This window comes from Onychomys torridus, chromosome 4 (assembly GCF_903995425.1).
Source record: "Onychomys torridus chromosome 4, mOncTor1.1, whole genome shotgun sequence".
NCBI classification, from domain to species: domain Eukaryota; kingdom Metazoa; phylum Chordata; class Mammalia; order Rodentia; family Cricetidae; genus Onychomys; species Onychomys torridus.
This window is the reverse complement of record NC_050446.1, coordinates 32,309,585-32,335,180: the sequence shown is the minus strand read 5'-3', so window position 1 is coordinate 32,335,180 and position 25,596 is coordinate 32,309,585. Positions and strand designations below refer to the sequence as shown.

At 36.1% G+C, this 25,596-nt stretch overlaps 1 protein-coding gene across 4 annotated transcripts in view; it reads right to left on the bottom strand.

Annotated features, from left to right (window-relative positions):
• Positions 1 to 25,596, bottom strand: part of Galnt13 (polypeptide N-acetylgalactosaminyltransferase 13) — a 597,204-nt gene that overhangs the window by 57,627 nt on the left and 513,981 nt on the right. For all 4 annotated transcript variants that reach the window (XM_036185829.1, XM_036185831.1, XM_036185830.1 and 1 more), the window contains exon 10: positions 966 to 1,105. In XM_036185829.1, the coding sequence (XP_036041722.1) occupies positions 966 to 1,105 (140 nt within the window). The remainder of the gene's footprint in view (positions 1 to 965; positions 1,106 to 25,596) is intronic.

Below are 25,596 nucleotides of genomic sequence, written 5' to 3'. Positions count from 1 at the left end.
GAAGAAGGTTTGTAGGAGCCAGAGGGGTCAAGGACACCACAAGAAAATCCACAGGAACAACTAACCTGGCTAACAGGAACTCACAGAGTCCGAACCAACAACCAAGGAGCCTGCATGGGACCAACATAGGCCCTCTACAGGCATGTTACAGTTGTGTAGCTTCATCTACTCTTGGGACTCCAGCAATGGGAAAGGGGCTGTCCCTAATGCTCCACTGGCTCTTGAAAACCTGCTCTGCATACTGGATAGCTTTGTCCAGCCTTAATACAGGGGAAGTGCTTAGTCTTACAGCAAATTGATATACTGTACATTGATGCCCATGGGAGGCCTGCCCCTTTCTGAACAGAAACAGAGGAGTAGTGGATGGGCGAGAAGGGAGGTAGGGACAATGAATGGGAGGGGAGGAGGGAGGGGAAACTCCAGTCAAGATGTAAAATAAATATAAATTAATTAATGAAAAAATGTAACTGATGACCAACTTTTCAATCTCTTATTTTGTTTTGGAAATGCATTTTATTGTTCAAATATATTATTGTATCAAAATTTGTGGCTACATAATCTTAGTGGTTTACTCAGTTTTGCTTTCAATCCAGATGATATTAATGGTTCTAACACTCAGAAGCAAAAGCTCTTGGGAGTTCACAGAAAACAATTAGGAGAATAAGTTTAATTGGCCAAAACACTGTCTGTTGGTAAAGAAACAAGAAAATATTGTTCGTTCAATTTTTAACTTCTCCTTTCGAGTTTCCTAAATTAAAGACCTTCATGGTCCTTGAAGACAGAGAGAGAGAGAGAGAGAGAGAGAGAGAGAGAGAGAGAGAGAGAGAGAGAGATCATTTAAAATAGATCCATTAAAAAAAACCCTTACAGAATTTTATTCATAACATGAAAAATTATTGAGCTCCTTATAAATTGCTCCATTTGCAAAATATATTTATAACTCATGCAAAATAAATAATTCATACCTCACCAAGTGAGTAATAACGTCTTGGGATCTGGGAGTCCGGATAGATGTTTTCTAGGTACCAAGAAAAAGGCTTACACTTCAGATTTTCCCTTAGTGTTTTTCTGACTGACACATCTCCATAATCCACTTTGACAACACCTGGAATGTTTCAGAAAAATACAAATCAGTTTGTGCTATTTTAGCACTATTTCAATCTGTTTACTAAGCTATAAGTTTTCTTCACTGTTCCACAAACTCAAGTACATGTAGTTGTAGTACAAGTTGCCACTAGCTGGCTTTCTCATTACCGTACAATTAGTACACTAAATAGATAAAGAAAAATAATTCTTTTATTGCTTATGACTTTTGAAATGCAAATGTTTGTTGCAAAGTACTTGTAATTCTTAGATTAAAAAAATCATCAGCTAAATAAAAACTGGTGTTTACTTAGTATCTAATAATCAAAGCTTAACTATATAATGCCACTGTTTCTACCTAATGAAAACTTCATTGCTTTGTTAATGCTTATATTTTCCCTATAGAGTCATTTATTCTCCATCAGAAGATTTTATGGGAAATTTATGTAAATATGATCTTCATAATGGACCATATATATGCTTTATTTTTCTTCTTGTACTTCTATCTAAGCTGACCAAACACTGTGTTCACTATTTATTGATTTTACGAGCCGTCAAACATTACCTCAAGGCCTTGGAAAAATTAATAAATAAGTAAACATTATGAAACTAGCATAAACAATGGAAAGGAGTCTATTCATCTATTCTGTTCTATTTTTTAAAATTGTATATCTTTATTTCAAATAACAGCATACAATTTGGATTAAAATAACTATCTCACTGGTGGTCATAGAAAGATATTTTCTTTCAGAAACAAAAACAATAATACTCTGAATTTCTATATAAGCCATACAGTAGTAACTTGATTTGCTCATTATTTTTCATATTAAAAACAGCATTTGCTGAAATTATTAAATAACTGTGTCAAGATAGCAATCATTTATTACAGTATTTTGTAAATATATCAATAACTAACTTGCTTATTTAAGGTCAGTGACTACCAGATGCTAACACACACACACACACACACACACACACACAAAAAAAAAAAAAAAAAAAAAAAAAAAAAAAAAAAAAAATCTAATATTTAGACTATTGTATCCCAACAAAGAAGCAAAGCCTGTGAGCCATTGTAAAGTCAGCAACAATTGCTTAGACGCCTGGTTTCTGTGACAAGCCCCATCATCAGGACATGGCTTTCAAAAGCAACTCCAATCCAAAGCCCATTATCCACTAGCTGTGCATCCTTTATCTCATGAGAATCTTTCTTATTTCAAAATGAAATGCAAAAATATTGTTGTAGAGCATTCTGATGACACTTCAGCAGCAAAACCAATTCCTTTTAAAAGAAATATTGATTATTTAAACTGGTCTCTGGAAAGAAAACATCATTGTTTTGTTTTGATTTTTTTAAGAGACAAGGTCTGTCTTAAAATCTTTTTATCCATAACTTCCAACCTGATTTAGCCTTGAAATAATGAGACTCAAAAAAATGTCACATATTGAAAAAAATGATGAGGGAAAGAATGGCCTATTGTAGTAAGAGTTACAGTTGTTAAAATTACATAAAACGTAGCCTTCAAGATTATAAAGGGATGCTATCAAGTCTAGAAAGAAAGCACTGAACCCTCCCTGGCTTTAATTTCATAGCAACTTTAGTGGTCTGGGTTCATTTTTGTGGTATATAAAGCTAACTGAAATGATTTATTTAATATCCACACTCTCATTTTTCAGAATTATGATTGAGTAGTAATGACTTCAGGATTTATTTTTCTAAAAAGGTTTCATTAGTGGTTTTCTGAATAAATGTTACATTTGAAGATTTATTTGCATATCACCTTAGAATAGATCAGAAACAGCACAAATGCTCACATTGAATTGAATAAGGAGTAGAAAAAAAAGATTAAGAAAAAAACACCTGCTTTTGAATTTGTCTTTGTCTTACATAATTACATTAAAATAACTTCAGAAATGCACATTACTGTAGCTTATGTCAATAATTTGGTAAGATATTTCCACCTCTACAGCAGTTCTCAACCTGTGGGTCATGACCACTTTACCTGACCTTTATCTCCAAAAAATATTTACATTATGATTCATAACAGTACCAAATTACAGTTATGAAGTAGCAATGAAAATAATTTTATGGGTGGGGTCACTATAAGCGTTAGGAAAGTTGAGAACCACTGCTCTACAGCCTTACTTTTCTACTTAGAAATGAAATCCTACATAGAAACCACTAGGATCCAGTAGACGCTACAACTTCACATTCTGAGAGTCTTCCAGTTAGGTTGGGACACTTGACTGGGTCTGATTAATAAGCCATTGGAGTTAGAGAAATGCATTCCTCATAGTCATAAAGATTAAAGAGTGGCTATAAACCTCTCCAGCTCTGCATTCCTCTACTGTAGGGGTAGTAATGGCCTTGTATTCACTGGTGAAATGACAAGGTAGCAGGACTTTTTGGTATCTGCGTGATTGTCTGACTATATTGCTGACTGTGATGGAGAACCTGGATGAGAATATTCTGAGTACTGTGGTTTGAAACACCAACTCACTTGCTCTCCAAACTTGTATCTCTGAACCAAACCTCTCCAAAGTAGTTTGCTCAATGGTTTCTCTAGCAATGTCACTGTGATCCCTATTAGGCATTTTACACTCTCAAAGACCAAAGTTGACCTCTCTAATTGCTTCACTGCCTAGGCTCTAAATTTCCTTGATTGGCACACGTATCTACCAATTTCTCATGGCAAAACATTAGAAGTATTTATTGTTTTACGTTCATGGCATATTTTCTGCCTTTTATGGCTTCTCTCTTAGACCTACCATTACAGTTACCTCTTAACCCTTTCCTAACATCTGAGATACTTTTATTGATCATTTGTTCACTATTGCATGCACTCAAGATAATACACTTAATGAACAAATCAAATACCATTTTCCAACTCAAAAGGTTTCAGTGATTTTCCATCATAATAATTGGACATCTCTTATCATCACCTGAAAACCATCATGTAATATCTCATTAGTGGTATACTGCATTGATTTTGTCATTGCTTCTCTTCAGAAGTATCGAGCTCACTCTCTACCAAAAACTTCATAATTATCTTTCTTTCTGTCTGGAACATTGATCTGGAACTTTCGAGTTGTCCTCTACCTGATGTATATGTCTTTTCTCAAACTTTGCTTTTCCAAGTTCACCCTCATGCACTTTTCTAAATGGATCACTTCCTCTCATTGTTCTTGTCCAGGTTCTATATCCTTCACTTGCTCAGCTTTCCTCCATTATACTCATTAGGACTCAATAATATAACATTGCTTCATTTGATCATTGCCAATAAAAATTTGGGATACACTATTTCATCTGTTGAAGTCTAAAGTACCTCATTATTAATATGTTACAGGATACTATGAATAATAAATATTTCCTGGAAAATGCCTAATACAGTAACCAATATACAGCAAAACTTATATGTAATACAAAAGGCTAAAAATATTAGTGTATTTTGCATGTTTATCATACTATCTGTCCTCTATCATAAACATGAGTTTTCTTTGAGAAACTATTCCTCCTTGATTTTCAATCTGTGTGAGACAAAACTCCTTTATCTCCATGCCTTTTTAGCTTCATATAGAGACACTGGCTAAAATTATATCACCAGAGAATATTGTTAAAAATGTTGTTAGTCCAGTTCAGCCCTGGGAGTTTTCATTTCTTAAAAGCTCCCAGGGCATGTTTTTCAGGCCAGAATTTAAATGGCACTGAAGACATACCTTATTTAAACTTACATACAACCAGATCTTGATTAGCTCAGTAAAGGGCCTCTGAACTACTCAAACAAAATTAACTACCTAAACAGATAAATAGAAAAGGAAAAAAGTACACCCTGAGAAAAGTCACTGGGACCACTAGGAAGTTGAAGTTCTATTTTCTCTGTATTGGTAAATGTAAAGAGGAGTTAATCCTGCTGGGCGGTGGTGGTGCATGCCTTTAATCCCAGCACTCCGGAGGCAGAGCCAGGTGGATCTCTATGAGTTTGAGGCCAGCCTGGTCTACAAAGTGAGTTCTAGGAAAGGCGCAAAACTGCACAGAGAAACCCTGTGTCAAAAAACAATAAATAAATAAATAAATAAATAAATAAATAAATAAATAAATAAATAAGAGGAGTTCATCCTGGAGATTCAGAAGCTGTTGTATAAGTAGGTCTCAGACAGTAATATCCATGTAGGAATAAGAAAAATCCACACACACCTCCACAATTATATCTATCTAGCCTCCATAAATGCACACAGACACACAGACACACACACACACACACACACACACACACACACACACACACACACCTATATATGAGAAATTCAAAGGTGAAGGGAGATAAAGGAAGGGAGGGGAGGGGAAGGTAAAAGATAGGAAGGGGAGGGGAAGAGAGGGGAGGGGAGGAGAAGGGATGGGAGTCACACTACCTTTGATTACATTCTACCAGAAAAGATATGAAGAAAGTAGCAAGGGAAGAAAGAAACACACTGTAGTGAAAATTTGCTAAATAGACTAATACAAGGGTGAGAAGTTGGTACTGATTATATCTTAACGAATTAGTACTTTTCAAAGAGACTTAGAATACTTGCCAGGTTTTATGGCACAATGAGGTTGTGAGGAACTCTGAGAAGGATTTGACAATGAGGTTAAAATTGAGTTATAGCGCTATTTAAATGATTGAGATGATTGCATACTTGATTAATAAGTAAATGATATCACATAGGTAGGCATTTAACTTTTTAGTTTTGGGAATTATTTTACAATTATATCATTTCCCCTTCCTTTTCCTTCCTCTAACCCCTGCCATGTACCTTCCTTGTTGTCCCTCAAATTTATGTTCACACACATACTAACTCCCAGATATATAAATACAACCTGTTCAGTTTTTATAATATTACTTGTATATAGATAATTTCAGGTCTGATGATGTGGTATTGGATAACCAATTAGAGGACTTTTTCCAGGGGAAGAAGATGATTTTTCCCACTCTCATCATTCCTAACTTATCTATAGTTCTTTGTCTCAGGTTGGGGACCCATGAGATTTCCCACTTCCATGTTAGCATGTCTGTTGGTTGTCCTTATTCAGGTCTAGCTTGGGTGGCCATGTTCTTGACACTTCATGGATATACCTTTCTTGACATTTGTATGAGACACTGTCTCACAGCAGACCACAAACTTCCTGCTCCTCCAACTTTAAAATTATTTCTACCTCCTATTTCATAATGTTTCCTGAGCTTCAGGTACAGGAGTCGTGTGGATTGTTTTAATGTGATAAAACTTTAGCTGGTAAGATAATATACATGCATCTAATCACTCCAAAAATGTGAGCCATCAACAGAGCAAAGTATGGATACCACTTGGTGAATCAATGATGTTCCGGGATTATTTACTTGAACATGAATAAAGAATTCCTTACTGGAATAGAAATGACTCAAAGACAGCTGCATCACCAAAGCCCACCCTAGCAGGGTTAACAGTTCACAAAACTGGGAACCTGGAGCACACTGCATAGCGTGCGCTTCACTCAACAGCTTCCAGAGTGTTATTTCTACATGACTCAGTTTGTCTAAACCTCTTCCAGGGAGCTCAGCAGCTTCTTCCCAGCACCTGGTCTGCATTCTGAGTCTTCTTTGAAGCTTGACTTGTCTGAGTCGCTTGTGCAGATTGCTTATCTGAGAAGGACTCTAGCCATTGTTTACTCGGGCAGGGAGCAGCCTAGTGAATCTGATCAGTTTTAGGAGTTTCCTGAAGCTATTTTGAGTTGTTTCCCTTCATATTTAAGGAACTACTCTGCAGGAAGGAATGTGTGTATCAGTTGATGCTGGACCTGGCACAATTAGTTGTTTTCTGAATTTTGATTGGCTATGGTTTTCTGTAATGGTTTTCCTATGTTGCAAAGAGACATTTCTTGAGGGGGAATAGCTACACTAACTTGTGGGTACAAAATGCAGTTAAAGATTATGCTATTTAGTAAAATTGTGGTTGTAGGTTCTCCTCCAAATCTATAAACTTCTGGCCCCAGTTAGCTAGTTTTCCAGTATGAGGCACAGTTTGCCTCTTGTTGACTGCCCCCAGAATCCAATTACAGTGCTGGTTATGATATTTATGCCGCTACTGCACCCATGTCGGTCATTGTACTCCACAGGCATTGTAGATAAGTAGGACTTTTGGCTGTTATTTGTTGTTGTTGTTGTTGTTGTTGTTGTTGTTGTTTCCCCTCAGAAATTTCAATGGTACCTCTGGTACCATAAAAGCTAGTCTCTTGGAAGGGGACTTTCAGGTCAGATCCAGCTTGGGCTTCTGTTTCATGGTCTGAAGTCCGCTGTAGGGGTATACCTCCAAACTCTGTGAAGCCATCAAGGACATCACCATTAGCTTATGTCCTGGGAGTCTCTTGGACTTTCCCTAATCAAGAACACTAAAGGGGGCTTCTCATACCTAACATTAGAATTTCAGTCTGTGGATCTTGGGGTAGCTTTGTTAGAAATGGTTGATATATTTTATTACTAGCCTGCCCTTCATCATTTCTAAATGTGTTGTATAGTAGTATCAAATGCATATACTTTGAGCAATTGTGGCTCAAAATTTTAAACAGATGTTAGATTGAAAATCATAATTATCTCAGGTAAGTTCTCCCCAGTGGATACTTAGCTAGAGATTGGGTTTCCTATTTTCCAGAAGACAGGAGGACAAAATGCCTTAATTCCACTTTAAACCCTGGAATGTTAAACATGTGAATGTATTTTGCAAAATCACTAGAGTGGAGGAAGAAGAAACTGTTGAGTACAGAATGTTTAAGTACATCATTAGTGCTCTAATTAGCAGAATACAATTTACATATTAAAATTATTATGAGACTATGAAAATGTTAATAAAGTAAAGGCCCACATACACTAGTGTTATTATAACTAATTAAAATAAATTATATGGAATACCAAAAACTGACTTAAAATATATGATACAAGAGCCACCTCCTGTTCCTCTCTCTGCACAACAGTCAAGACTATGTAGCCAATCAGAGTTGTATGAAGTAATGTCATATTAACTATGTGTTTGCATATGAAAAGAGTAAAGCAGTTAATGCTAAGGTGAAGAATTTATTTTTGATATTTGATACCTTTTTTGTTTGTTTTATTGTTTTGTTTTTTGAGACAGGGTTTCTCTGTATATCTTTGGACCCTGTCCTGGAATTCACTTGGCTTCTCATTTAATGCACTCTGAATTTATCCTTTCATTATGTATATGAAAATGACTCAGAGTCTGAACACTCAATATGTCACAGAACACATCTATAATAACATGTCAATTGTCTCAGCTTTAATGCAGTAATTATATGTTTAATTCATATTTCCTGCTATTACCATAATTTTAGTCTAGTGATCATAATAGATTTTATAGTGTCTGTAGATAAATAATATCCAAGTATCAAAGAATGGCTCAGTGTTAAATAACTCTGGCTCATATTCATACATAAAAATTAGAGAAGGTCTTGAGGCCGAATTTCCTAGGTCATCACCTAAAACAGCAGTTCAATTTATTAATAAAGATATCATTGTCAATGAATTGATGAAAAATTAAAACATATATGCATACAATAGCTTTTTTAACCAAAGATCAATTTTATATCCATTGAAACACATGGACTATAAATTATGCTGCCTCTAGATATGGTTTCTGTCCTCAGTTTCAAGACAAGGTTCCCCAGTCATCACCAAAAATGCAGAGTGCATACTGACATGCTAGTCATGCTATTAATCTACCTGGGAACTCTCTGGGCTTCCTTGTGTTGTTACAATTTGCATATAAATTACGCATTAATTTTCCTAAGTTTCTTAAAATTAGTTATAAAGTTTATTTTCATTTCAAATAATATTAAAACACAAAATAAATATAACAAATGTAAATACCTGCAGTATTTCACAATTAACCTTATGGTGTTGCTTGCAGACATTTTTTATTTATATATGAAAATATAGATACAATTTTTCTTGCAAAAATCAATTTATAATTTGCATTTGCAACATGGTCTTTTTCTAAAATGGCATGTCATCAACATTTTTCCAAGTCAACCAAAATCTCCTGTAAGAAAATATTCTATATAACTCAAGGAGTTTAACTAAAATATATTTATTCACATGCACCAACCATACATATGAATGGAGTTCAGCAGGACATTTCAGCACATGCATATAGTATGGACTGATGAAATTTAGCTACATTTTTTTATACCTGTATTTTCCCAACCTCTTCTAGCTGGGTGTTTTAATGCTGCAACAAAAATGGGTTTTATAGGTTAACAAAAACAATAATTTATTTAACATACAAACATGATAATTTATTTAACAAGTCCTTTACTGTGGTGGTTTGAAAAAGAATGGCCCACAGGTCCATGTTTAAATGCTTAGTCATCAGAGAGTGTCACTACCTGAAGGATTAGGAGGTGTGGCCTTGTTGGAGAAAATGTGCCACTGTGAGTGGGCTGTGAGGTCTCAAATGCTCAAGCCAGGCCCAGTCTCTCTCTCTTACTGCTGCTTGTTGATCCAGAGGTAGAACTCTTGGCTCCTCCTCCAGCACCAGGTCTGCCTATGTACCACCATACTTCCTGCCATGCTGATAATGGACAAAACCTCTATGGGCAAGCCCCATTAAATGCTTTCATTTATAAGAGTTTTTGTGGTCATGGTATGTCTTCACAGCAAAAGAACATTGACTAAGACACTTATAATGGAACATTAAAAATATTTCCAATTTTATACTTCATAATCAAGAAATTTGTACAATTTTTATAATATCCTTGATGATTTCAGAAGAATAATTTCTAGGAAGAAAATGTGATAGTTCATGTACTGACTTTAGGCTGTAAGATCTGTAGGACCTGACACTTGAAGCTTCAATAAACCACAAAGTAAAGATTATTGGAAAAAGATACTCCATGCTAACATGTACAGTCCTTTTGTGATTCTCCCCTGAAGTACAACCCTAGATACACTGCATTTTTTTTTTTTTGAGCTGAGGATTGAACCCAGGGCCTTGTACTTGCTAGGCAAGCACTCTACCACTGAGCTAAATCCCCGACCCTACACTGCATTTATATTAGCATTCCGAGTAATCTGGAGATCATTAAAAGGGTATGGAATAACTTTTAATTATATGATGGCTCTGTGTTGTTTCATGTCAAGAACATGAGCATATGCAGTTTGATATCTGTAGAAAGCTTCAGAACCTGCCCTCAGAGACACCATGGGAAGACTGCATACACACCTACACTTCAGAAGTATGCGAAAATTGATATATTTTTCAGCAGTATAAAAGACAATGTTCCTTGAAAACATAAACTATTTTCATTTTATTCTTTAACTTACAACTTTCATTTGACAGAGTTGGATTGCATATCATTATTATTTTAAATTCCCATAATTTAAAATAACAACCTATATTTGAAGTAATGATGGACTTTCATGTGGCTAAGCAAGTTCAGATGATTGCTGTGAAGCCCAAGAACCTGAGTTTGATCCTTTGATCCCTCAAATCCACTTGGTGCAAGAAGAGAACTGACTCTCCCAGATAGTTCTCTGTGAGTGGAGACACATGTGCAGTGGTACTTGCATGCACTCTTTCTTCTTGTGTTTTCTGCCCTTTACATTGTGCTTACAAAAACTTGTAATATCTTGAGATATCAAAACTGCCTAAGTGTACCTTTTATCATTTAAATATTTCACGTTATATTTTCTTGATACTGATTACCTGAAATTTATTTTCATGTTTTACCAACTATGCTCCTCTTGGCTTTTACTATTTTGTTTGTACAGATAATAACATGACTCAGATATGTCAATTCATTTTAACTATGTGGTTTTAGTTTTATATCAGATTTTGCTGTGTTGTGTAGGATATCTTCTTGCTTCAGCAATCCTGACCTGGGGTTACAGGTTTGCTCCCCAACACTTGACTCAATATACTTTATCTGAAAATACTAAATGCACTTCCAAGTTGAACTGCCTGTGTGCGCTCTGTATTTTATCCAGAATAAACTGAGGATGATATAGCTGCATATTTAGATGCCACTTCCATGCCTTCCATATCTGAACAAAGATTTATCACTGTGATAATGTTTTTATTTTATTTCAACCAAAAGTAGCTACTCTGAACAGGTCATTGTGTCAGCGTTTTGTATTGTTCCAAAATCCTGTTACAGTGAATGCTTTATTTGGTATAATGTTGTGTAACTGAAGAAGTGTCCCTCTATCTTCTATTGATTACAGCTTACAGGATTACAATTTAGAAGACCATCCCAAAGCACTTTCAAATAAAACGACCATTCATACATTCATCCACAGCATACTCCAGAAGTGTTAGCAGAAGGGACATACTATTTGTTATGGTAATAGATTTCTGTAGTGAACATAGCAGTGTACCACTTCTCATTAAATATCGCTAATGTCACTGTAGAGTCTTGTTGATTCCACTTTACTGAAGAATGAAATTGAGACTTTAAATAGTAAAATAAGTCACAGAACTTAACTTAGGAAACAGCAGAAATAAAAGAATCTTTCTAATGACATATTTAGAGGACATTTGTTCTTTTAAAATAAAAATTATTATTATTAACTTGAAGAACAGAACCCACTTAGAAAATTTTCTATCCTTTGTTAATCAATGTGATTATCATCTCATATAAACTTGAATTCACTGAAATAAATATTGATGATATCTAAGTGGTGTGATTGGGAGCTCCTTTACTGGCTTTGCATTTTTACAAGCTGGGAGATTTCAGAACATGATTGATTCACCAACCAAAACATATCCATAATGTTCTTACAAATTATGTTTGCTGCATAATTCGTTCAGTAGGATGCTTGATATTACCATTTCTTTATTTTTATGACCATTATCTTATTGTCACATCTGTGAAGTAATGATGTATTTTACACTCAATAGTGTGTTATTATCACTGTGGGGAAGGCAATCATGATAGACTTGTTACTGCTTGAACATATACAACTTGTTTCCCTTCTTATGAAATCATTGGATAGCTGCAGTGTCCATAATTAATTAATGTTTGCTTAAATTAATGTACAATTAAATGTATCCTGACTGATAGTTTAAAACAACTTTCTGTGATAGATACTGATTGACAACTCAGTTGGATTGAAAGATGAGTAGAACATTAGTAACCACACTTTCTTTGTAACTCTGAAAGTATTTCTGAAGATGATTACTATGTGGGAAACAGACTGAGGAGTGAAGACATACTTGGATAAGGGTGGAGCATGCAATGATCTGGGAGCCTGGATAGAAAAGAAGAAGAAGGAATACACCAACCAATATATGAAGCTATGTTCTTCAGAGGCATTTGTCTGAATGTGGGTGACAGTTATGTGGCTAGATCTGTTTGGGGAGCCCCTGGCAGTGCGACTAGAATTTATCCCAGGTGTATGAAATGGCTTTTTGGAACACATTCCTGAGGATGGGATACCTTGCTCAGCCTAGACATGGGGGTGGGGTGTGTGTGTGTGTCCTGACTCAACTTAGTAGGCCAGACTTTGTTGACTCCTCAAGGGAGGCCTTACCCTCTCTAAGGAGAGGAGGTGAGGGTAGGATGGGGAAGGGAAGGGTTGGGAGTAGGCGAGGAGGGGGAAACTGGGATTGGTATGTAAAACAAACAAACAAAATTAAAGAAAAGAGAGACATGTGCATTACTGCTGTTATCTAGCTTGCTTGTCACCCAGCAGCCTCTCCAGCCTTTTATTGTGCTGCTTCTGTATCACCAGTCTCCATGTATTGAGGCTTCTCATTTGTTGGGCTGAGAACTTATTGGTTCACCTAGCTATGAAGTATGTAGACAGCTATTGTGGGACTAGGTACTATTAAGTCATGGATCATGTAACCCAATCTAATAAATTATCTTTAATAAACACACACACACACACACACACACACACACACACACACACATACTTTATTTTCTTCTTCTTGCTAAATTTGATGCACCAAATAACATACATTTCTTAGAAAACTTGTGGCAAAATTTAGGAAACATAAAGATGAAAATTTGAGATATGGAAGAAAATCTTAGAAATTATTTTTAAGAATGTCTGGGAAGTTAACCATTTTAATGGTATTGGTAATGATACTGATTAGAAAACTCATATAGAACAACAAATTTTCATATATTTCCTAATTATGCCCTTTGCAAAAATCTGACAATAGATTTGATGTATCCTTCCAGAGACATTTTCAAATATAAGGATATTATATTAATTTATTTTATGCTTTTTAAAATTTGTTATGGACATAAACAACAACATAGAAATTGGTCATCATTTAATAGAAAAAATAAAGAAAACAATTTTAATAGGTGTATTTACTAAGAACTTCTCAGAAGTCTTACTATGTTAATGTGTATTGTGAATAACTAAAAGCATATTTTCCATTTTCCAGAATTTGAGATACTTCTTTATTAAAAATAGTGAGAAACCTAACTTTATTTTCATATTATTATTTCTTGATGTTCTATACCTAAAGCAAAAGTATCAGTCACTCACACATGATTCTATTAGAGAAAAACTTTTAATATTTTAAGATTTTCAAATGTTTCAATTATCAGGTTTCCCCCATTTTAATGTCAGAAAAAAAACACCGTTAATTGATAGTGAGTCTATTTCCATTTAGATCATTGAATAGTGTTTAATTGAAGTATTTTGACAATTGTTCATTTTTATTATTTTGTTTTCTTTCTTTTTTATTCTTTTCTACTAAAATACATCCTGACCACAGCCTCTCCTCACTCCTCTCCTCCCAGTAGCCCCTACCTTCCTCCCTGCCGTGCCAAGATCAACTGTTCCTCCATTTCCCTTCAGAAAAGAGCTGGCCTCCAAGGATATCAACTGAACACAGTATAACAAGATGTAATAAGACTAGGAACAAACCTTCATATCATGACTGAATGAAGCAACCCAATAGGAGGGAAAGAGTTCCACAGGCAGGCAAAAGAGTCAGAGACACCCTTACTCTCACTGTTACGAGTCCACAAAGACCCCAAGCTTAAAACCATAACATGTATGCACAGTACATACCCCTGCAGGCTCCATGACTAATGCTTCAATCTCTTTGAGCCCCTATTAGCCCTACTTATTTATTCTCTGGGTCTTTTTCTCCTGGAGTCCTCAACCCCATAGCTTCTATAATCCTTCCTCTTCTTCTTCTATGGGGTTCCCTGAGCCCCACCTAATGTTTGGTTGTGGGTCCTCATATCTGCTCCCATCAGCTGCTGGAGGAAACCACTCTAATGAAAATTGGGCTAGTCACCAATCTACGAAGAAAGCAGAATATCATTAGGAATTATTTCACTGACTGTTTTTTTTTTTTTTTTTAATCAGTTGTGTTTGACTCTACCTGAGCCAACTAGCTTCCAGATCCTGGCCATCCAGGCAGTGTTCAACATGGGCTCCTTCTACTGGCTTGGGCTTCAAGTTAAACCAGACATTCCCACCAAAAGCAACTTAGAGATTTGTTGAAATCTCCATCAAAATTCTAACACAATTCTTTACAGACCTTGAAAGGACAATACTCAATTTCAAATGAAAAATGAAAACCCAAGATAGCTAAACCAATCCTGAATGATAAAAAATAACTACTAGAGGTATCAACATTCCTGATTTCATGCTGTACTACAGAGCATGGAATTTATTTATTTTTATAATAATAAAAATCTAAGGGTATTCACATTAAAACAGACATGTTGATCAATGGAATTGAATCAAAGACCCAGATATAATTCTATAAACTATGGATACCTGATTTTTTTTAATAAAGAAACCAGAAATACACAACGGAAAATAGAAAGGATTTTCAACAAATGGTACTGGTCTAATGGGATATCTGCATGTAAAATTATGTAAACATATCAATATTTATCAACCTGCACAAAACTCAAGTACAAGTAGATCAAAGACCTCAACCAGACACAATGAATCTAATAGAAGAGAAAGTAGGGAATAGCTTTGAATACATTGGCACAGGAGACAACTTCCTGAACAAAGCAACAATTATGCAGGTACTAAGATCTATCATTAATAAATGGGACCTCATGAAACTGAAAAGCTTTCTTAGGAATAAGGACACAATTAATAAAACAAAATGGTAGCCTACAGAATGGCTGTCTATACAATAGCCAACTCCATCTTCAACTCCATATTCAAAAGAGGGCTAATATCCAAACTATATAAAGAACTCAAGAAGCAATAAATCAACAAATGAAATAATTTGATTTTAAAATGAAGTGCAGATGTAAACAGTGAATTCTCAATAGAGGAATCCCAAATAACTGAGACACACTTAAAGAAATGTTTAACGTCCTTAGCCACCAGGGTAACGTAAATCAAACTTATTTGTGATTCCACCTTGTACCTGTAAGAATGCCTAAGATCCATAACACAACTAACAGCTCATGCTGACAAGGATGTGGAACAGGGGACCATTCCTCCATTGCTGGTGGGAGTGCAAATTCATACAGCCACTATGAAAATCAATATGGCAGTTCCTCAGAAAATTAGGAATTGATCTACCACAAGATCCAACTATACCACTCTTGGGAATATACTCAAAAGACATCCCATCCTACCACAAGGACACTTGCTCAACTACGTTCACAGCAGCTCTATTAATAGTAGCCAGAAACTGGAAATAACCTAAATGTCCCTCAACTGAAGAATGGATAAAGAAAATGTGGTACACTTACACAATGGATTATTACTTATCCTTTAGAAAAAAAATGACATCATGAAGTTTTCAGGCAAATGGATGGAACTAGAAAAAAATCATTCTGTGTGAGGTAGTCCAGAACCAAAAAGACAAATAAGGCATGTACTTATAACTGGACAAAAGCTGTTAAGTAAAGGACAATCAACTACATTCCATAGTCCCAGAGGGTTTAGATAAATCAAAGAGGTCTAAGGGATGCATGGACCTCCCTAGGAAGGAGAAATAGAATAGATTTTGTGTGTGGACTGTGGGTAGGTAGGAATGGGAATAAGGAGGATCAGGTAGGGGGAGAGGGACAGAGGCATTGTACTGAGAAAGACAATTGGAATAGGTGGGCATTAAGGGCATGAAATAGAGAACTCATGAAGTGGAAACTTCCTGGAACTTATGAGGGTTACCCTAGCAAGGACTCCTAGTAATGGATCCTGAAGCAGTCATCTTCTGTAACCAGGCTAGGCTTCCCATGGTGGGACTGGGACACCAACTCAATCACAAAATATTCAACCTACAACCTGTCCTGCCTGCAAGATTTGCTAGGGCAATGGTGCCTTTTATTCTTGATTTCGTTCTTTCTCACTTTCATGCATGCATGTATGAATTCTATCTGTCAATAAATGTTTTCATTAATGACTTAGAATGTATGCTTAATATTTATGATAGGTAAGTTGAATATAGAATAATGGATGTATATATTTATGTTGTCTGTAATGAATATACATATATAAATGCAAAAATATTTTAAAAGAAATAAGCTTATATAAATTTGGCTCAAAAGTAATAGTTAATTTCATTAAAAAAGGACATAACAGAAATTCCAAATACTTTTGAAAAAATTTCCATTTATTCTGCATTTAAAAAGTATTCTTTTCTGCTAAACCAATAAAAAGTCTTGTTTATTTTTAATTATATGTTATTAGGAAAATATTCAGAAAGACTACAGTAAGTCTGCTGTGCCACTTTTACTATGGGATAGCTGATTTGTGTTATTTGACATATCAAAGCAAATCAAAGAAAAGAAACCATACATTGTCAATTCTTGACTATCCTGACAAACTATAAGATGTAGTAGAGATTTTGCAATAGAAATCATGTTCATAATATTTAGAAATTTGCCAGGTGGTGGTGGTGCACACCTTTAATCTCAGCACTTGGGAGGCAGAGGCAGGCGGATCTCTGTGAGTTCGAGGCCAGCCTGGGCTACAGAGTGAGTTCCAGTGAAGGCGCAATGCTACACAGAGAAACCCTGTCTCGAAAAACCAAAAAAAAAAAAAAAAAAGAAAATAGAAATTTTATGCAACCACAGAAAAATTTAATAAATATAATTCTTATTAATGAAAATAATGGTTTACTTTGAAACTAGTTAATTTGTTTAAGGATTTATCTTGCTTTGTCTTCTATTGGGCAAGTCACATAACATCAGACATCTTTGATTCCTACTCTATTAAATCAGGTGAAACTAGCCTGTTCTGGGTATTGTTGGTTTTTTTTTTGGTTTTTTTTTTGAGGGAATGATGTAAAACATAATCAATGCATGATGCATGTGCACTTATGATTACTTACCACTTATGATTACTATTTTAACATGCATGTGAACTTCAAGAGGCATATTATTTCCAACAGCAAATTAACCTTATTGCACTGAGTCTGTGTACTGCTGTGGTGTATCAGATGAATAGTGTGGGAAATCAACCCTTCCTTTGGTCCAGATGCCTTTTCAGGGAGAAGTATATCATACATCACTTTCAGACCTCTCAGAGTTGTATTCCTGCAGGCATCCTTTGAAGCCTCAATACAAGGATTTTCTCTAACCCCAAAATACTACTGGAAAGGGAGCTGGACCTCCACTCTTTGTGCGCATGCCTGTTCTCCTGTCTACACTGTGCAGTGGAGAGGTTTGTGGCACATGTGCCACGTTTAACAAAGAAGAACACAAATTGCATAATCACAATCTCAATTAAAAGACCACACTATGAACAGCAGGAATAAGATTCTTTGTTCTATAGCTGCTCACAAAGAACATGTTGATTGTGCTCTAAGCACACAATAGTAAAATATATTCTTGCCTCTATTGTCAACCAATTTTTCCCATCTGTCATAAGCTGTTATAAATGAGTGCAGTGGAAAAGGCTACAGAAGAATCATTAGTCACCCCCGGGGACCCTGTACACTGCTGCTATAGTATAATCAGTGACTACAATTTTAATAAGCATAAGCTTGACTTATCCTTTCTGTGAAGGGTAGAGTGATGTTTTGCTCTTGGGTTTTCCATACAGTGTTTGCCTTTTTCTAATACTGCTAAAGAATTGATGCAGAGATCAAAGCAAAGTTTTTTTTATCGTGTACATCAGATGTAGTTCTCAAATCAGACTCAACACTGTTTGGTAAGACAATTATCTCAGCTGTTCCTAAATAAAGTCAATATCCAGTCAGGATGAAAAAAGTCCAATTGTGTCATCTTCACCATTGTGATGCAAAATTAATCTCCTACATAATAATCTAATTCTCTATCCCATGGAATTTCTTTTTCTTAAAAGAGCTAAATAATTTTCTTATAATGTCATTGGTCTAATACTAGACTTCCATGTAATTTAACAAACCATTTGTTTACAAAGAGGTTATTTGGGCAGGTGAAGGGGAAGGCAGGATGCCAACATTTTGAAAGGAAACACATGTGTATAGTATCGTCTTTGTTCAGGGAGGCTTGATTTGCCTAGAGGAAATGAAAACATATAGAATGATAACATAGCTGAGATATCTAAATATATAGATGCTGAGAGCACCAACAGTGTTCTTAAAATTTATAAATTTTAAGTGTTGATTTTCACCTTCTTTCATTATTTTTCCTGTCCTCTGACATCGTCTGTTGCAAAGGTTAATATATCAAATCATTGGTCAAAAGATGAAAAGGGCAGGTGCTAGAAAATTTCAATGCCGTAAAAGTCGATCATTAGAGTCATTATTAAATCACAAATTGCATTGAAATTCTAATTATTTGTGTTATTAGTGACCTTTTACAGATGAAAGATTTAAGGCTCCAGAGATGAAAGTGCATATGAAAGTACCTGTGACTCCTGGCTCTAGGAAAGAACTTGGTGTGTTTCTTCCTTCTCATACATTTTCACTGCTTCTTATTCTGTTATAAACCGTTCTGGATGACAGGGGACTGGATATTGAACAACAACTGTGTATACTTTGTAGCCCCAATCAAGTGAATATTTACTTGGATAATCAATTTACCAACACTAATGAAAATGAACATGTGTGAAATTATAAAAGTTTTCAGTAAGTGTACAGAGTGCACTGAGCATAGACTCTGTAGCTGACTGTTAGGGAGAGGTAGACCAACATTTTTTTAAGAAGGGTCATCTGAAGCATATTGAGTGAGATGGAAGGAGTGGGTTGATTTGATACAACCTATTTATAATCTGTAAGAAAAATGTTGATTAAGGAAAGCAGTGTTTCTTTGGCTATTAACAAGAAAGTTATATTTCTTTATACCTATTCGCCTATTATTCCCACTAGGGACAAACATACTTGGCAAGACATTCATCTAATGGCTCCTTGTAAACTAAAGATGTTGATCAGTAATAATGTCTGCAAGAACAAAATTCAACAGTATTTGCCTGACACTGTGAGCATAACCCTTTCCTACTATTATAGGCAGTCACATTTGTAAACTTAACTGAATCTGGAATCAACTAAAACCCAAACATGTGGGCACACCTATGAGGGATTTTCCTTGATTGTCTCATTTGAGGTGGGCAGACCTACATCTTTGCATGGCAGCCCAGTACATGGAAGAAAAATGTGTATGTACGCTGCTTGATTAAACTAACTCTCTGATATATTCCTTCACTGGCATTAGAACATACTTCTTCAAGATTCCAAAGTATGCTGAAGACAAGCTGAGACATCCCACCAGCATCATGAACCAAACAATTACTGGATTCTCAACTTTCTCTTGGGAGACAGCCATTGTTGAAAGAAGCCATTGTAATAAATCTCTCTCTCTCTCTCTCTCTCTCTCTCTCTCTCTCTCTCTCTCTCTCTCCCTTTCTCTCTCTCTCTCTTAGTTCATTCATATGCATTATATATATATATGGTGATATTGTGTGTTCCCCAAAATATTGTGCACCCTAATAAACTTATCTGGTGTCAGAGAACAGAAAAGCCACTAGATATAGAGACCAGAAAATGGTACGGTGGCACACACGCCTTTAATCCTAGCATTCCAAAGGCAGAGCTCTGTCTGGATCTCTGTGAGTTTAAAGCCACACTGGAAATGCCTTTAATCTGAGGAAATGAGCCTTTAATCCCAGGAAGTGATGGCAGAAAGCAGAAAGGTGTATAAGGCATGAGGACCAGGAACTAGAGCTGGTTAAGCTTTTAGGCTTTTGAGCAGCAGTTCAGCTGAGAACCATTTGGATGCGGGCTGAGAAGCTTCCAGTCTGAGGAAACAGGATCAGTTGAGGAACTAGCAAGGTGAGGTGGCTGTGGCTTGTTAGATTCTCTGATCTTTCAGCATTCACCCCAATACCTGGCTCTGGGTTTGTTTTTATTAATAAGACCTGTTAAGATTCAATATATATATATATATATATTCCTACCAGTTCTGTTCCTCTAAGGAACCATGACTAATACACCTAGGTAGCCCAGTTAGACACTCAATAGATCAAGTACCATGTTCATTACAGACACTGAGAACTCTGTTCTTTGAACCTACATAAGGTATCCCTGTACTCCAGACTCAAAGGAAATGAGATGATAAACATTCATAATTTTAAGCTACCAACATTGTAGCTCTTTACTGAACACTAGTAGACAACTAATACGGTACTAAACTACATCATTTCTGATTGTGAATTACTTCATTTGACACTAATAGCAATAAGTCTTTTTATCATGTTATTCAATTCTAGAGAAAACTAAAGAAGTATTATCAGAAGAAAATTACAAAGATTTTAGATAAAGATTTAATTTTAATACATATTTTAAAGGTTTAAAGTTGCAAATCTGGAAATAATTGACCTTAAAAATTTAAAACTAGGTATTACACAACTTTCCCCCTAAGAGTTATACTAAGATCTGAAAAATGTTAAACTGAAGCAGGAAGAAGCAGAGCAGTTTGTAATAAACTACATTCATGCACCACAGATCCATCCTATGTCAGTCATATGAATTTTGAGTTATTTTTATACTTAATATCATACTAATTATAACTATTTGACAATCTGCAATTGCCTCTTTTCAGTTACCCATACAGCTTAAAAAAACAATCTAATAAGTGACTGCACTATGATTTGCACTTAACTGGTATTTTCAATGCAAATGAAAATCATTTTCAGTTTCTTTACATTCTTTTTACTAGATTAGCAAAAATTAAAACTAATTTTCAGTGAATTTAGTCATATATTAAGATGCTTAACACTTAATTTCAAAGTCATTGTTACAGTTTGAATCTGGGACATCCACCACAGCTCATGCTCACAGTGTTTAGTCCTGTTTGTGGCTCTTGTGTGGGGCTGTCAAGCTTTTACAATCTGGGGCCTCACAAGAGGAAGTAGATGACCAGGTTGGGCATTTTGATATCATGGCAGCCCTGGCGTCTGATGAATCCTGCTCTATGACATGTGAGCCGCAGCATCTACTAGCTTCTTATATCTTGGAATGAGTCATTCTTACTATCATGCCGCCTCTTAGAATTTTTAAGATTATAGATTTCAAAAAATCATTTTTAAATACTTTGAAAATTTCATACATGAGTATAAAATACTTGTTATCTCCATCCTCCCTTCTATGCGCTCCAAATCCTTCCATGTATCCCCCAACAACCTCTAAAATTCATGACCTCTTCTATTTATTGTAATCTCTCTCTCTCTCTCTCTCTCTCTCTCTCTCTCTCTCTCTCTCTCTCTCTCTCACACACACACACACACACACACACACACACACACACACACACACTCAAATTTTTAATTGATTGAGCCTGTTTAGTGTTGATACATGTATTTACAAATGACCTCTTGGGATTGGCTAACCTACTTGGACAAAATGGATTCTCCCTTTCTAAACATCCATTTATTGCCCATACCTCATCATCAAGTGGCTGGACCTTGTGACATTTCCTTTATTTACTGCATTTAGAATACAGTTATAAATAATATTGGTTGCAAAAAAATGGTAGTAGTAGGTTCTACTCTAAGGTCTATGACCAATCAAAACTATAGGTAGTCAGTGACATTTACAGGATGAGGGATGAATTCAGTCCCATTTGAGCAGACCTTATATTAAACTAGACAGCTTCTGGTTATCTACAGAATAAAAATGCCACCATTGCACCACTGGGGCTATTATTCTGGGCTTGCTGGTTATTGTGGTTTGTTGGATTTAGCTACATATGGCTATTTATTTATTGTTTTGTTTTGTTTTTATATCCCAACCGAAGTTTTCCTTCCCTTCTCTCCCCCCAGTTCCTTCCTCCCACCTCTCCCTCCTATCCACTCCTCCTCTTCTGTTTCTCTTCAGGTACCAGCAGGCCTCCCATGGATATCAGGTACATGATATCAAGTTACTGTGGGACTAGGTACCTCTTCTTCAATTCAGATGGATGAGGCAATCCTGTAGGAGGAATATGTCCCAAAAGCAGGAAACAGAGTCAGAGATGGCCCCTGCTCTCACTGTGAGGAGTCTCAAAAGAAGGCCAAGTTACACAATTGTAACATACATGCAAAGGGCCTAGGTCAGTCCCATCCAGGCTCCCTGGTGGTTGGTTCAGTCTCTGTGAACCCCTATGAACCCAAGTTAATCGGCTCTGTGAGTTTTCTTGTGCTGCCCTGACCCTACTAGCTTCTACAATCCTTCCTCTTCCTCAGGAATCCCTGAGCTCCACCTAATGTTTGGCCATTGCTGCAGGCACAGAAATACCAAGTAGGAATTCAGCTGGCTATGACAAAGCTATACCTGGAAGAAGTCAAAGGCCTTTCCAGAAGATAAAGCCAAGGCTTAAGGAGTCTTGGTGATATTGGCTTTTGAATATTAGCTGTTTCCTGCTATGAATTTCTTGTGTGCTAGTGTAGCTTTTCTATTTTGAGGAACAGTATGTTTGATCATTCATTGGGCACAATTTCCCCTATACAATTAAAGTATTTGTATAACTTTCTCCAGCTGTACTAACAACAAACACAGTCAAGATCCCCAATTTCAGCCTTTCTGTAATTATTGCCATTAGCAACTTCTGGCCAGGACCTTCTTCAGATGAAAGTATCTTATCTGAGATGCCTCCCAGACTTTCTAAGAACATATTTAAGCATCCAGACTATTGTTTGAGAAGGCCTGGCAGATATGCTAATTAAGCTTCAACTTCTTTCTTCCAAATATTATCTTTGCTTTAGATCAACTAATTCAGAACTAAAGGGTTTTTACTTACCAGATAGCTCAATCTGTGACTCAGATGCCTGGCCACAGAGTGTACTCCCTGTCCTGCCAGAAAATGGTGGCAGCTGAGATAGCTTGGACAGATAAGGGGCCAAAGGAAATTAAGGCAGTTTTATTTTCACTTGTCGCTGATAGACTCCTAGCACCTTACCTAACCACTTCTAAGAATATAGTTTGAGCACATAAAATCCCCTTTGCTTAGATATTAACCAAATTTTGACCCTCAGTTGCTTCTATTCCCCATTAGTCACTTCCCTTTTGGGTTGTAAATGATAGCTGACATACTGCTCTTTGTGAGGACTTTATTGCTACTCCCTTTGACCTGGAAGGAATTCAATCCTGGTGACCTTGCCTTAGCCAGAGCATTGTTATTGCATGGGTATATGATTGTAAACTCAGAGACCTTAGGAGGACTAGATAGGAGTACTAGCAGAACAAGATGGAAGATGATGAAGAACCAGAGGAGGAAGAACAAGATGGAAGAGGTCTAGATGGGAAAGAATAAGATGGGAAGAACTAAGGAGATGGGGAAGAGTGAGAGAGAGAACTTATAAGAATAAAGAAAGGAAAGAAATCAGGCAAGAAAGGAGCTAGGTAAGAGAACAAAATAGAATTTGTATATAGAGAGAACTGACTCTAAAGAATAAAGTGAATGGACTAAAGAGTTTTGTGTATATATATTCATTTGATATCATTAAGATTAGATTATCAGCTGGTTGTAGATTTTTTCACAGGCCCTGGGAACAGGTTATTGAGGGGCTAGACCACAATAGCTTTTGTTAGGCTGTGGGTCTCTGCATCTGTTTCTTTGTGTATGGCTATTGATACTTTTCTCCTTAGGCAGTTTTCATAGCACTTTTATGAGAGCTAGTTCTCAAGAAAATGCTTGCAGTTCAGTTCCAACTCCACTTACTGATGTCCTGTGTCCAAAGTGTATGGTGTCTTCAGCAATAAGTCTCACCTTCAAGCTCTGGAAGGCAATCAAGGGCAATGGCAATAACCTATAGTGATATGAGAGTCTCTTGGACTTCATTGATTAACTGGGGGCAGATTTCCCATTCCTGCCACTGGAGGTCTTGTCAGATAGTTTATGCCTCTTAAGGGGAACATTATTAACTAATGTAGCATAAATCCACATAAACTTCACATTTGTACGCAGGCATACATTACAAATATTTTAACTATACTTATAAAACAGTATGTTATGTTGTAATTTTCAAACATCCTTATAGTTTTTAAATTTCTTCTTAATTTTTTCCCTCTGTATTGCTCTCCCTCCCAATTCCCCAGTACAATACTCACCTCATTTTTCCATTTCTCCCTTCACACCATCTGTGTCTGCCTTCTCTGTGTTTCCCACTGGATTGCTCTCCTTCCTAATTCCCCAGTTACAATAACCACCTCATTTTTCCATTTCTCCCTTCACAACAACTATTCCTGCCTTCTCTGTTTTCTAGAGCTCCTTCTTCCCCAATCTCCCCATGGTCCCTTTCTCCTCACTTCTGCTGTTGTGTCAAGTGACATATTCAAATCTGGAGATTTGGAGCTAGGATCTACAAATAAGAGACAACATGCCGTTTGTCTTCCTGAATCTATCCATTTAGCTGCAAATTTCATGCTATAATTTTACTTTATAACACTAACATTACATTGTAGATATGTACCATATTTTTGTTATCCATTCATCAGTTTGATGACATTTAGGTGGTTTCCATTTTCAAGCAGCTATGAATAGACAATAAATGTGGCTGAGTATTGCTACAGCACTATACTGAGTCCTTTGGGCATATGTCAAGGGTTGATATAACTGGGTCATATGGTAGATCTAATTTTAGTATTTTTAGCAAGTCTCCATACTGATTTCTACAGTGGCTGCACTAGGTTGTACTCTCATCAACATAAATGAGTGTTCCTCTTTCCTTGCATCGCTGTCTGCATTTGGGACCAATTGTTTTCTTCATCTTAGTCACTCTGAATGGGGTATGAAAACAACCTCAAAGAAGTTTTAACTTGTATTTCACCAATTGATAAGAATATTGAACACTTTTAAAGATATTTCTTAGACATTTTTATTTATTTTTTAAGAACTCTCTTTTCACATCCACAGCACAGTTTTGAACTGGGTCATTTGTTTAACTAATTTCTCATTTTTTTTCTCAGTTTTGGATTTTCTGGATCCCAAACTTTATTCAATGTATAGCTGACAGAGAGAAGGCTTCCTCTTCAATTGATTGTTTAGTTTGTCTACAGCAGCCTTTCAGTTCATGACATTCCATTTGTCAATTACCATCCTTAAATCCTGAGCAAGAAGAGTTCTATTCAGAAAAGTCACTT